Genomic DNA, 14,270 nt, shown 5'->3' with positions numbered 1-14,270 from the left:
TATTCTTACTTCTTCTAATAACTAATATATNTAATATATAGTATATATATATAATTATATATATATATATATATATATATATATATATATATATATATATGTGTGTGTGTGTATAAATTTGGAATAATTAAAAAAATCCTTCATTTATCGACAAATATTAAACATTTATTATTTATAATAATTTAAATGTAAATTATTAATTTCGTATAAATTAAACATATATTTACATTTAATATATTTAAATATAATTTAATATATTTAAATTTAATATATAGATTCTTACGACATATATTACGATTATTATTTCCATTATAAACTGGTTAGGATATTATATATACATACCAGAATGTGTTTTTGGTGAAGAAAACTAAATACTTGAATGAACGAAGTCCACTTAAATCTACCATTGTTCATTGCTGTCTTTAAGTCTTTTCATATTTCCATCGTCTACTATCACAACTAACTACCTCTTTATTTAAATGTTCGCGATTCTTGAAGATTATGATTCTTGAAGATATTATCGCAAACGATAATCTTTTGTATTGCAATAAAGATAGCGTACGCGTTGCATTTGACGATGTCTATATAACTGTCTGTCTAAACGTACCGTCCTTTCTGTATATTAGGTCATATGAAACACAGCCGTTAACGGTAGTAGACCATGTAATGATGATCGCGTGGTATCTAGGCTTCGTATGGAAGCGACATTAGGTTGGAATGCGTAATTGAAAGTAGATCAATATGATTATGGATATTTGTATGAGACGTGAAACATCAATTTCAGCAATTTCATGTCGTCTTTGATATCTTTTAGCGTGTGTGAATTATTTTCCTTATAAACACATATAATTGATTGAAAAGTAGATATGAAAGAATCAAAGCGATATATACAATATGATCGCATGATATGTATGTTCGCTTCTCTCTTTCGTACTTTGAAAACAGATTGGTTTATGTTTATACATATAATATTTTCCTGAGGTTTTGCCCCGTTAAATATCATTTTTATCTTTTATGTGTGTAAAAAAATATAAAAATATAAAAAAAATATAAAAAAAGATATAAAAAAAATATAAATCAGTCTTATGATTAATCAATCATTTTTGTAATGATTTCAAAGTAAACAATGTTTATATCGATGTATGCACTTAAAGTAAATTATTAAACAAAAAAGTAAATAAATAACAAACCAAATTTCAGTCAAATGTAATATATTATTTTGAGTTAAATTAAATTGTTTAATTTCATTGTTTTAATTAAAGTAATGACATATTGAGTAAGAATCGAAGCGACCTATTAAAATGATTAAACAATATAATATATTATAGGACCGTGTATGTGATAACATAAACTATAGAAATCAAAGCGGTCTTACACGATCTAACTAGATCTTAAATGCTTGTATGATTCTTGTGTGAATTTACATACCACGTATGTAATTCCTAGAAACGCGCGCTGAAATAATTTTTCGGTCTTGAAACGCTAACCAAATAATTACCGCAGTAATATCACGAGTTAAATTGATTAGCAATTTAACAAATTTTTGATGCTTATTCGCATCTTCGAAACGATCATAATAATGTTGAATGACATATTAAAAATCTGTAAATAAAATGATAAAAAATAACTCAAATTGGGTACAATTTGACATTGTAAATTTAATATAGAAAATATATATAAAAATAATAAAAAATTTTAAGTTTTACAAAATTACGGATATTATCTATTGATTGTATTAAATCATGTAACATTTTCCGCCATGATAAAAACAGCAATGTGATACTACTCAGATATATGAATTGTTGTTTAGCTAATAATCGTTCTATTTAGCTAACATTGTTATTTATTTAGATTAGAGATTAGTTATTATTTAGCTAATTACTATTTATTTAGCATCTGACTAAAATGTTTGTAATCATCGCAGTGACAGGAACGTCAATAGACATGTATGATGGACAACTTTTCAGTGCTTGCTCCGGTACTGCGGTTGTTCCGGAAACTCACGGTTAATGGAATATTCGAAAACTGTCATTTTGGTATCGTTAAATCGATCCGGAAGCTTCTATAGGGACATACAGCTTACAATAAAAATGGCTTATAGAACCGTATTAATCGACGATGCATATCCACATGCTGTATATGTAGATATATCCATTAGCGCCGATAGATTTCGCAATAGGTAACGGGCCGTCACGTATACATCATGGTACACCGCGATACTCACGATCAAGTTTTCCTTCAACTATTACGCATGTTTGGAGATTTTTGTATGCGCATTAAATTTATTTTAAACTTTCGCAAAATATCTTGTAACAAATTATTGCAACAAAAGTTTGTAGCACTAGTTCATTTGGATCATGTTTGTATGTTTTTTTTTAAATGACAATTATGTCGATAGAGTAATGATCGTAGAGTTTAAGAAGTTAGAGTTAAAGAAAATCTATATTTTTAATATTTAATATTTCATGGTACAATGATTTTTAACAGAATTATGAGCAATCAAAATCAAATGCTCCCTTCAATCCGCGATAACTCAATAACAAAAACATTTATATTTTATAATGTTCTTGAAAAACAATTTTGTAGGAAAAAATTTAAACTTTCATATTAGAAAATTAAAAATTTTTGTAAATTTGTTTTGCAACCTTTGGAAAGTAGAGATAAGTTGACAAATTTTTTTTTTAAATTTAAATCCTCTTTTTAGAATTAGATATAAATTTTTTTTTATCTAGAAAAACTAGGTATATTTTCTTTTATTTTTAACGAAGTTATAGTTGCTTCAATTTTGGCGTTTGTAACGTTATGAATTTTTTATTCCAATCAAATATTTTGTATTTAAATAGAATTTGTAAATATCATTAAATTAATTATGTGTACCTATTATATAATTATGTATATGCAGAAATCAAGCTATTATTTCAATCAAGCTATCAGTCTATTATTTTAAGCGTTTTACGAATATTCTTTTAAGCATCTTAATATTCGATATCTTAAAATTTTTATTGGAAGAATTAGATATATTACTTCGACTTACGATTACATTTCATGAATACAAGTTTTAATTGTATTTTTTAAACTTCAGCGGACCGGAGCTTTTTTAGTTAGTGGAACTAAAGATCATGAAGCTGCGCGATTATTATACATGGTATTAATGGATTGGTCGTTGATGCTTCTCGCAAAGTCATGCAGAAAACATTGCCAATAATTCACCGGCCAAACTCGGTGAATGGTATTCAATACAAAAGGAATACGAGAAGAAAAGGCACAGAATCCGAATAGAGAGCGAATGGCGAATCTAATATCGGGAATTGCATTTGCCTTCAATTGCACTCTCACTATCTGACAACACAACGGAGAAACAAACATAGAGAAACAAAGTGTGAGAGAAAGAGAGAGAAAGAAAGAAAAAACGGTGACAGCAGTGATAAAAAAAAAGAGTAAAAAGTCACTTTCTTTGCGTAAATAGTTTTTTCATTGAAAATGTGCTGACGCTTTTGATCCTGGAACAAATCTGCGCGCCGACATTCACTTTGAATTCATATGGATGGCAGTAGATTGCATTATAGAACGTGTTTTATCGCATCTATGCTTTCAAGAGAGTAACGCGGATATCTTTAGCGTGAAGATTTAATGTTTCGGCGAAAGTTTATGAGGAAATCAGACTCTCGTTTAAAGTCTTATTAAAATAAAATCATCTTGAATTATTAATTTAGAATTAATTAATTTAAGTTATTGAAATAATAAATATCATGTATCTATGATATAAAAAATGATAAACGATAAATAGGAAGTCAAAAAAAGCTCTAAAAGATATAAAAATGTCTTAGGTTTCTCTCTGAGAACTTCAATAATCTTTAATAGCTATAAATTATTCTTAAATAAAAATTATATCCCTTGGAATATGCATGCATAATACGTCATCAATTAATTTAAATATCGATTTTCCATAAAAGCAGTAGAAAAAATAAATCTTTGTGAAAAGTAATTTTTACGGGACTGCGAATCTTCTTTCATGAAAGAAGATTCCTCCAAAATTTTCAAGGAATGCTCTCTAATCACAGTCATTTTCAAGATACGTCTAACATGATAGGGAATAAGATTCCACCTTCATTCTCGTGAAAATTTACCGTTCAGCCAATTTCCTTCATGCCCGAAAATTTCTGAAAGTTCGCAACCCGATAAGCTGGTTACGAGACTTTTTAAGTCCGTAGCCAATGGCAATGCGATTTCCTGGTTTTGTTGCCTGTAAGAAGCGCGACGCCTGAAAACTCCGTCAGGTGCTTCCTCGCGAGTTCTTGTCATTCCCATCTTGCTTCCACGACTTTCAACGAGCAGCTGCGGGGGCCGTGTGATTTTCACAGTATCCCGCAGGCATTTGCGACATTTCCGCTTTAAATTCACCGTAGATCGTTAGGTACTGCGGCTCACTGAGAATTTATTTATATTTTCTATATCAAATTGCTGAAAAATTTCATGTTAAAATTCAATGATACGACTATTATTTACTTCTTACTTCGGAAATTCCTTTCTTTTTTTACGTTAACCCGTTTATATTCTTCCTATCGAGTTTTTATCGCACGCTGAGAGACAATTTTTCACGATACGGGATCAAAATGAACAATGTCGACGCGTTAGCAAAAGCGTTGAATGATATCGTGTTCTTTAATCCTGTATAACGCAGAAGAATGCAATAGCGAATAAGAGCATTACAAATATGCAACGCAAAAAGAAAAATATTCATGTAGTTAGAAGTGAATTATTCGTAAATATCTGTTTCTTCAAATTTTTTTTTTAAATTTACTAACATAAAAAGTGTTTGTATTAAAATAAAATATTAAAATAAAATTAATTCTTATTAGATATTGTGTGTAGCATATAAGATTAGTTGACCTATAACTTAAAGTTTTATCTCGATAAAACTGTGGCTTTTTATGATAAAATGCATTTTTAATATATTAGTGCATTTTGTAATTATTTAAATAATATACTATTAACTCCTTTAACTACGTTTTTATCTCTTTAATTATATTTTTATCGAGTATCAGAAAGAACACGCAACACGTTCTCGAGTAATTGTTTTTTTTAGAGCATAATAATTTTTCGTCTTATGCTAGTACTTTTTTATTACCAAGAAATTCATTATGCAAATCTCATTATTTGATGAAAATTAGAATTGTCATTGCTTTACAAATAATACAATTGCGAGTTTGAATTATCGGAAGAATCCTGTTTGTCCTCATTATAACAATTACGTTAACTAAATTTAATCATAATTGTCGATAGTAATTATTGCGAGAAATTGCGAGAGGTTTATGAATAACATAACATGTCGATAATTCTAACGATATTTAGAGTACAAATGGTAAAGCTGTATTTCGTAAGACAGTTTCTTCTCCGGCAATAGCATCATATTTGTCATAATAACTATCTGTGAATATTAATAAATAAATGATTCAATATATAATGAGAAATCAACGCGAAAATAACTTATTAATCGAAGTCTCGCGTAAGAGGAAAATTAGTCTCGATTTCATAGTTAATAACGCGGTTATCGATACTCCGAGCGTGTTCGCGTATCTATTGATATAGTGATATTACCATATAGCGGCATGGAATTCGATTAATGTTAATAAATTTCTAATTACAACACAAGAATGGCCTATGCAACACATTAATTTCGTATTATAATTCATCAGTGATTTTGCACGCACGCGTGGAAATCCCTTCTGACACACGTTAAGTGATAGACATTTAATTATTTACAACATGCAAAATTTCATATACGCTGAGTAGATTCACGCTTAAATAAAGTTCAATTAACGGATACGGTATGCTTTAATTACAAGTACCGTCGTAATGGCGTGCATATACTTTAATTGATGAATTCATGCAGCAACGATGCATGTATATATTAAAGAAACGAAGATAAGAATTTCTAAATATATACATATATATATATATTTTTTAGCTCTCGATTTACTACTCGTGCTATTAAAAAGATAGAAGAACATCAGACAGACATTTCGCTTACCTAAGCGATGTATATTTTCCCTTAAATTATAGAAATGTCTCTCCTCTGTTCCACATTTATCAAGCACATTGTTTAGTAATATTGAATAATTTACGGTGTATTGCAATTTTAAACGGAAGTGGACAATAGGCAGTTTATTAAAGCCGCTCGAAATTTATATTTATGAAAACCGTATATCTGATGAAACAGAATAATTTTCTACTAAAATTACGTATTGACATGAGATAGCGGTTAATGAGAGAATTCCATTAAAGGTTTCTCTGTCGTGTCGATCTGAATTCTAGAGTAACAGTTCTGTATTGTGATAATTTGATTAATGTGCAATATAATTTAGTATATTATATTAAGTGCAATTATATTAAGTGCATTTTCTCGTTGAATAATTAACAATGTACACAATATATATTTCATTTTATTTATACGTATTAATTTGACGCTTTACAAAGTATCTCAATATTAAATTTCATTTATCTAGATATTGATAAAAATGCAAGTACTTTATATATTAAATTGTGTTTGCTGCTGAAAGAAAAATTGCGTATAACTGACTTTTCGCTTTCAAATTATTTTAATTAGATTAAAATATACGAAAAAATTATTATAGGTTGTCTATTGTGATAATAAGTATAAAGTATATTAATTTTACGTTTTATGTTATAATTTATGTCGCATGTATAGTTTACATGGTTACATGTAAAATTGACTTTATCTGATATGATATAAGTATGAGAGAGATACCAGTTATATTTCATATGAAATTCTGTAGCAAAGTTTGAAAATATGTTCTGCCAGTTTTCTGTTTTAAAAATTCGATAGTGGAGTGGTTTATGACTGTACGCGCAGTTCTGTTAGTGCAGAAATCCAAATTCGAGATGCAAACCACTTTTCCACGTACGAAATCGGATTTCGTGTACTCTCGCTTTAAAAGAGACTTTTCAAAGCGTGATGTCTCTGCACTCGCATACTCACTTCGCGCGAATTTCAGAGATTTTAAGCACCAAGCTGTCCTCTCAAAGCGAATTCCAAACTCTCGTTCATAGATTGTCCGAATTACATTATTGTGCGGTAAAATATGTGCGGAAACACATGGACATTTTTTCTTTTCAGTTGTTTCTTATGGTTAAACTTGCGGTTGGATATGCCAGTGAATGCCTGCAGAGCTATGAAATGATCAAAGTTGACCAAAAACATGTTTTTTTTAAACAAAACATTCCGTTTTTTTTCGTTTAAAAACATGTTTTTAATTTTTATATATGTTTTATATATGCTTTAAAAAAAAATCATGTTAAAAAAACATATATTTATTATATTTTATTATATTTTAAACATATATTTATTATATTTTATTATAACTCATTTTTATTTTTAAGTATTTTGAAACGTTTCTGAAGTACAATTTAGCATTTAATTATACCTACTTCCTCATTTTTTTTAAACTTGAGCGTATTATCACATGAATATATTTGAGTGTGTTGTTTGCTATTTAATATTTTATTTGACTATATATATATTTTAAGTTATGCAAATTTAAACAATAGCATTTTGCTAATGTGGTTCTTTATGCATACTGATTATTCGCGGCTTCTTTTTTTGAGATTTTTATTTCAAAATAATTATTTCTTGAACTAATTGTAGTTTTAATATTAATTTATAATTTATGTTACTATAGATTTTAGTATCGAGCTGCCTATATGCAGGGTGTTTGGAAAATAATGATAAATCTTTCGCATAGGAGCAGATGGACTAAACTGAGAAGAAAAATCCTCTATTATTCTGCAATTTTTGCAATAGTTAACAAGATATTAATTGCTAAAAATTGCCGAAAATTGAATTTTCAATAATTTTTTACTCAAATATTATCAACTTTAGAAAAACTGCAAAAGACAAAAATTATTCTTTTCATAGAACTTTACGAATTTTTTCAGAATTTTTTATCAACTTTTTAGTACTGCATTTTCTCATTTTTAGCAACATGAGAAAATATTAAAAAATTCTGAAAAAATTTTTAAAAAATTCTCAGAATTTTATGAGAAGAAAATAAATGATTTTTGTCTCTTGCAATTTTTCTGTAAAGTTGATAATACTTGAGTAAAAAATTATTGAAGACCAATATTTGGCAATTTTTAATAATTAATATCTTATTAACTATTGGGAAAATTGCAAATGGAGAGAATTTTTCTTCTCAGTTTAGTTCATTCTATCCCTATGAAAGATTTATCATTATTTCCCAAATACCCTGTATATATAAAATTATATGTATACATGTGTATGTATATGTATGTACATTTGTATACATGCATATATTCTGCAATACACTCAACTTTTTTGTTAATTTTGTAACCAAATTATTATTTTCTAAAATTAACTTTTTAAGACTATTTTTAAGGAACATGTTTTTCTTCGATTCGTCATTATGCAATGTCGCCACATTTTTATTAATAATGTCCTAAGTAATAAATATTTCGTAATTTTGAGTCCAGAATCGATTCAACAACATTTTAATGAATGTAATTGTTAAATTTTAAACTTAAATATTCACTATTAACCAAGTAAATTAAGTTATCGTGTAAAATGTAACTGGAATATCACCTTCTCTTCCAGTAAATAGTATTAAAAACACATTTAAAAAAAACGTTTTAAACATTTGTTTTAAATTGTTTTAAAAAAAAGCTTGTTTAATCTGATGTTTAAAACATGTTTTAAATATTTGTTCAAAAAAAAACATTTTAAACAAAATAACCCTGGAAATGATTCAGCCCGGAGGATTGAATAATTAAGTTTTAGAATAGAGTTCTTTAATTACGTTATTATATTGTATCGAAAGGAAATAGCCGTGGGTCGGTTTGTTTTATAGTACATAATATAGTCAACGTAAGCATAATATGCACGTAGAGTTTAGTGCGGATATAACGCATTGCTGAATTAGTTTGCCGCAAATGTAACATATATTATTGAAGATGTTGGAGAAAATAGGAAGCTACAATAGAAAATCGATTGTCGACAAATTGTGTTCAAACTTTGTGTTGAAATAAAAAGGATTAATTAATAATTACTAAAATATTTAATTTATGTAAACGATTAATAATTAATAGCGATCGATTCTTATCGTATATACTAGAAATTTATTACTACATTATTTATTACTTGTGTCTTCAGATTATCCAGATTTAAAATTGTACATATTGCAACAGCCAAACTTTTTTTTACGGAAAGAACAGTTTTGCTAAAATATTTAAAAATTTAATTAGATTTGAAAAATAAAAGCTATTGTAAAATAAAATCTTTTTGAGATTAAGAAAAGGAATTTTGGTTTTTACTATATATAACGAAGTAAGATTTTTAAACTTTTTAATTTTTAATATTACATAACTTGCTGCAGATCTTATTAAGAAATGTTAATTGACATTAAATGTTAAGCTCATTCATATTCTACAGGAGGTACATTCCATGCAAAAATTCTCGTTTGGCTCCGTTGATACAGCATCCTAATCGTGATATCATTCATATTCATACTCTAACAGTGAGTTTATCCGATGTTACCCGATGTTTTGATTTAATGAATAAATGATACTCGGCGGAATTGTTGCAAATTTAGGTCAAAATACTCACATTCATTCTGTTACTATATTCTCATTGAATTTGTAGTAATCGGTTATCGAATTGTGTGATTACATCATACGCAAATTACATACATCACACGATCGAAATTGTAAGCGATTCAAATAGCATTTTACATATCGATGAAATATGCAATAATCGATTCGTATACATGATCAGTGTATCACATGGTCAACGTATATTTTTTAATTAGAATATATTGAAAAGCTTTAGCATTGTGCGCTTTATTATTACGTGATGAATATTAAATAATTGAAAGACTGTTAGTTTAGCTGATAGTCTTCTAATACAATTAAAAATATAGCATAGAAAATTTTGTGTAAATTAATAAAAAAGGCATAAGAATTTTTTTTAAGCTATTAAAGATATTTAAGTAATGCCATATAAATCGATATGTTTTTCTTAACGGATTGTAAATATTATTATTCTTGAATGAGATGTGTATACTTACCATGTATGTCTAAGTTAATGTCAACTGTTAGTGGTTCCACGAGTGCAATATTGTTGACTTTACACGTGAATGTTGCGCCTAACTCTTCTCGTGTAATTTGCATCTCCAGTAAACTACTGCCAGTACCAATTCCGGTATCGGTGACAGTCCTCGAGTTCGTTGCTAAAATAGAATATTTCTTGATAGATATCGTTCAGAGAGAAAAAGAAATTCTTGTTATTCATTATTTTAACAAGTAACATGATTTTAGAACGAAATACATATTAAAATATATGTAAAGAATAATGTTTCATTAAATTTCTTTTAAAAGAGCACGCAAAATCAATCATACAATAAAAACAGAAAATCCTGATAATACTGTCGGATAACATGGATTATCCGATAGCTGATTAATAAATAAAATTAAGGCTTCTTTGTCTTTCAATATCCGCGAATAATGATTCAATAGTAATGCTTCCTTTACATTTTAATTTATATGCAATTTCACTAAAGCACAGGAAATAAAATTACACATTCATAACATTCATTTACTTATTTGATTCTAATTTATAAATTATTATATTATAGATTATTATATAAGATAAAATTCTATTAGATCATTTTATAGATAAAATTATGTTTAATTCAATTATATTACATTTCACATAATTTGATTATAGTTATATTAGATTATAGTTATATCCGGGTAATGATTACGTAACTTTTTCCTTAAGACGGAAACATGATAAGTGCAAATTTTTATCATTAAAATTAATAAAAAAAAGTTTCATTTTTCATGTTCCTAGGAAAAAAGTTACATGATCGATACTCTAGTATTTTATTCAGTATTAAATTCATAATTTCATTACTGTGCAATATACTTGTATTTACTTGGTAATTAATTATTATTACTACAAGAATAAAAAATTGTCGAATTATCGCATGGCTAAATTATTTAATTATTTAAAGAAAATGATATTTATAGAAAATGTTATCAATTAAAAAAATAAATTTGGCTTATCTTCTTTCAAAGTTCCTCAAAAATATATATGAACTTATAAATATATCTAAATATATCTTCTTATCTAAATATATTATAAATATATCTTCTATCGGTTTCAAAGTAAGCAAATTGCAAATCCTTACCTTCGAGTAGCTCGTCATCTTTAAACCACTCAACCGTAGGTACAGGTTTGCCTTCTCCACTTTCGCAGTACAATGATATTGTCGAGCCCTCATTTATAGGTCCTAAAGTGGCGCCAGTGCTCAAAGTATTTTTGGAATTTTCATCGATGACACGTACAAACGCTGGTTGCACTGGAAAAAATATAATATACAAAAATTATATAGAAGATCGTTTTACTTTATAATTACTTCCACTAGCTTTAAATATATATGTCGTAAGAACTTAAAATTTCGTCATAATTCATATCTGCGTTACGATATATATGATATTTGTTAAATAACCGTATAAGATTATACATTTTTTTCTTCCATCGACAGTATCTTAAAATATACGTCTGCACGAAATAGCTCGTTTCCTTATGACTCTTATTTCCTGTTCGGATAAATGTATTCTTTATATAAGCCCTTTGATGAAATGACGTTCATTACGACAGAATTTCTTAACAAGAATGTACGTTGTATACGCACTATTATGCACAAAGATAGCGCTCCACGGGAAACTACCTATATTGCTTTGAAATAATACCGAGAGTGTTCCATAAAAAATTGTTCCATAAAAAATTTACGGTATAAATAAAATATTGATTTAAAGTTATGTGCGAAGTTATTTACCAAGTATTAACATTTAAAACTTAATCTGTTATTTTGCGTTTGGATGCTATAAATAACGATATCCTACTAGTGGGATTTTAGACGTACGTTTTTTTGAGGGTATCGACATTTTCAAGCGTTTCGATTCACAAATCGATGAACAGCTCCGATACACTGTTCTAATATACTCAGTGTAAGCAAATTTTATCCTCGACAGTTCATATTCGTTCTGTATATTTTTCGGTTTAAATATAGATATAGATTGTATATATATATATATATATATATATATATATATATATATATATATATATATATGTTTGTACATACATATATATTTTGTGTGTGTGTGTATATGCGTAAAGTTGAAACAAAAATTTGTAGCACTATTTCACTTGTATCATGTTTATATCTTTTTAAAAAAACTTCGATAATTATACAATTCGACAGAGCAAAATCGCTTTAAGAATCTGTTTTTTTTTTAATTGTGATACAATAATTTTTCATGGAGTTATATATAAGCAATCAAAGTGTTGAACAATCAAAATACTTCTTTTATTTAATTCACAACAATAAAAGTAACAAAAATCGTAGAAAATACAGTTTTAAACAATAGTTTTGTAAAGAAAATTTTAATCATTCATAATAGAAATAAAAAATTATAAAAATAGAATAAAAAATTTTTGTAAGTTTTTTTTGGACGTAATAGGCCCACGAAGAGAGAAGTAGTTTGTTTGTAGTTCTCTATATATGTAAAAAATATTAAACTTACAGAAACTCAAAAAACATAAGTGACTTTTCAAAAATAGATATTTTCAGCTTAAAAATTCTTTTTTCAAAATTTAAATTTTGTTCACTTTTAATAGAGTTACGACTGCTTGAATTTTGAAATTCGTACTATAAACTTTTGTTCTAATCCAATATCTTATATACTTGTCACGCCAATTTAATTTCAATTTTATTAAATTAGGTAACTCCCAGATGTTTTTGTTCTCTTTTTGTTTAAAATGCATTTATATAACAAATTGTACATATGTACAATTACGTTTTGATGTAATGATAGATTAAATTAATGACAATTTTATTAATTTGAAGTGCTCGATATAACTTTGTTATAATAAATGATTTAATCACGACATTTAGAAGTGTTATCACGTTCAATTCTTTTCTCAATACGTTCGATCTGAGCTTTGTCTTCTCTACGCGATGAAAGGAAGTAAAGTCCTGAAATTCCAAACCATCGTCACATCGATTTTCTGAGTCCCATAACTTTCTATAATTCCTACGAGAGTAAAGTGACTTCCACTTATCGAATAGGCGCTATATTCTTAAGACTATAAATCAAATTCCCAGTAACACCAACATACAACCTGCAGTGTTCTATTACTAGCTGTCGGTCTATACGTACGCATGTACATACAAATGCATCTATCGCATATGTACGTGAGACATTTGCATGCATTCACGTATACACTCGGTGTAGCATTAAAGGTGCTTATGCGCAAATACTGTCTTTAAAGATAATCATACTGCAAAGTGATTTCAAAGAATTGCTAACGATGAAAAGTAGGTATATCTACGTGCATAGAAGCTTTTCTGCGGTACATACTTTCATATATTTAGCACGTTTTGGTATTCATGGCTGAAAATTATCAAACCTCTGGGATAACTTATCTTGTCATAAAAAAGCTGTTTTAGTTTTTAAGTATAACTAATTTAATGCATACATCCTGAATTTATCTCAAAAATAATTTTAAAGTAAACATTGTAAATTTCCAATATTCACCTCTAGAAAATTAAAATTATTACTACTTATCTGTTTAAAAAAAATGATAACTTGTAAATGTATATAATATTGCTAACACATATTTGATATTAAATTCCATAATTTGTGTTTAAAATTTATGCAAATAAATGCACTTATAACAAAAGAATTCTAATCAATAATAAATAACATTAGATCGATCGATATATGAACACAACTAACAATAAGTAGGAAAATGTCTTATGTCGGTTTCATTTACATTTTTAAATCTTCATTTACATCTTTAAATCATTTACATCTTGGTTAATTAATGATATTTCAATGTAAGATTATACAGTTTTTTATAAATAATGCTAACTATATGCCAATAATAATAACTATATGCCAATTTATCTTCAGATATTGACATGACATATGAGATATATGATTTATAAAAATACCATGATTCTTTTCATTAAAAGCATATGAATTATATTAGATTCAAATATTGGTATATCTTTGATGACTTTTATTTTATTTTAATTAAATTGTCTTCGTTCATTTTTTGTGGCAATCGATCAGATAGTGTCATTGGCAAATGGTAGAAAATGAGAATTTGATTGTAAAAGAAAAATCTCTCTTCCTCTCTCTCTCTCTCTCTACTATNGTAT

General features: G+C 27.4%; 1 protein-coding gene across 1 annotated transcript in view; it reads right to left on the bottom strand.

Moving 5' to 3' along the window:
* Positions 1 to 14,270, bottom strand: part of LOC105626157 (hemicentin-1) — a 71,977-nt gene that overhangs the window by 38,198 nt on the left and 19,509 nt on the right. Inside the window, exons 3-4 of the mRNA XM_012207469.1 lie at positions 11,226 to 11,396; positions 10,101 to 10,262 (exon numbers count right to left, since the gene is read on the bottom strand). Of these exons, the coding sequence (XP_012062859.1) occupies positions 10,101 to 10,262; positions 11,226 to 11,396 (333 nt within the window). The remainder of the gene's footprint in view (positions 1 to 10,100; positions 10,263 to 11,225; positions 11,397 to 14,270) is intronic.

The sequence above is a fragment of the Atta cephalotes genome (genome assembly GCF_000143395.1).
Source record: "Atta cephalotes unplaced genomic scaffold scaffold00004, whole genome shotgun sequence".
In the NCBI taxonomy this organism is placed as follows: Eukaryota; Metazoa; Arthropoda; class Insecta; order Hymenoptera; family Formicidae; genus Atta; species Atta cephalotes.
This window is presented reverse-complemented; position numbering and strand designations above follow the sequence as displayed.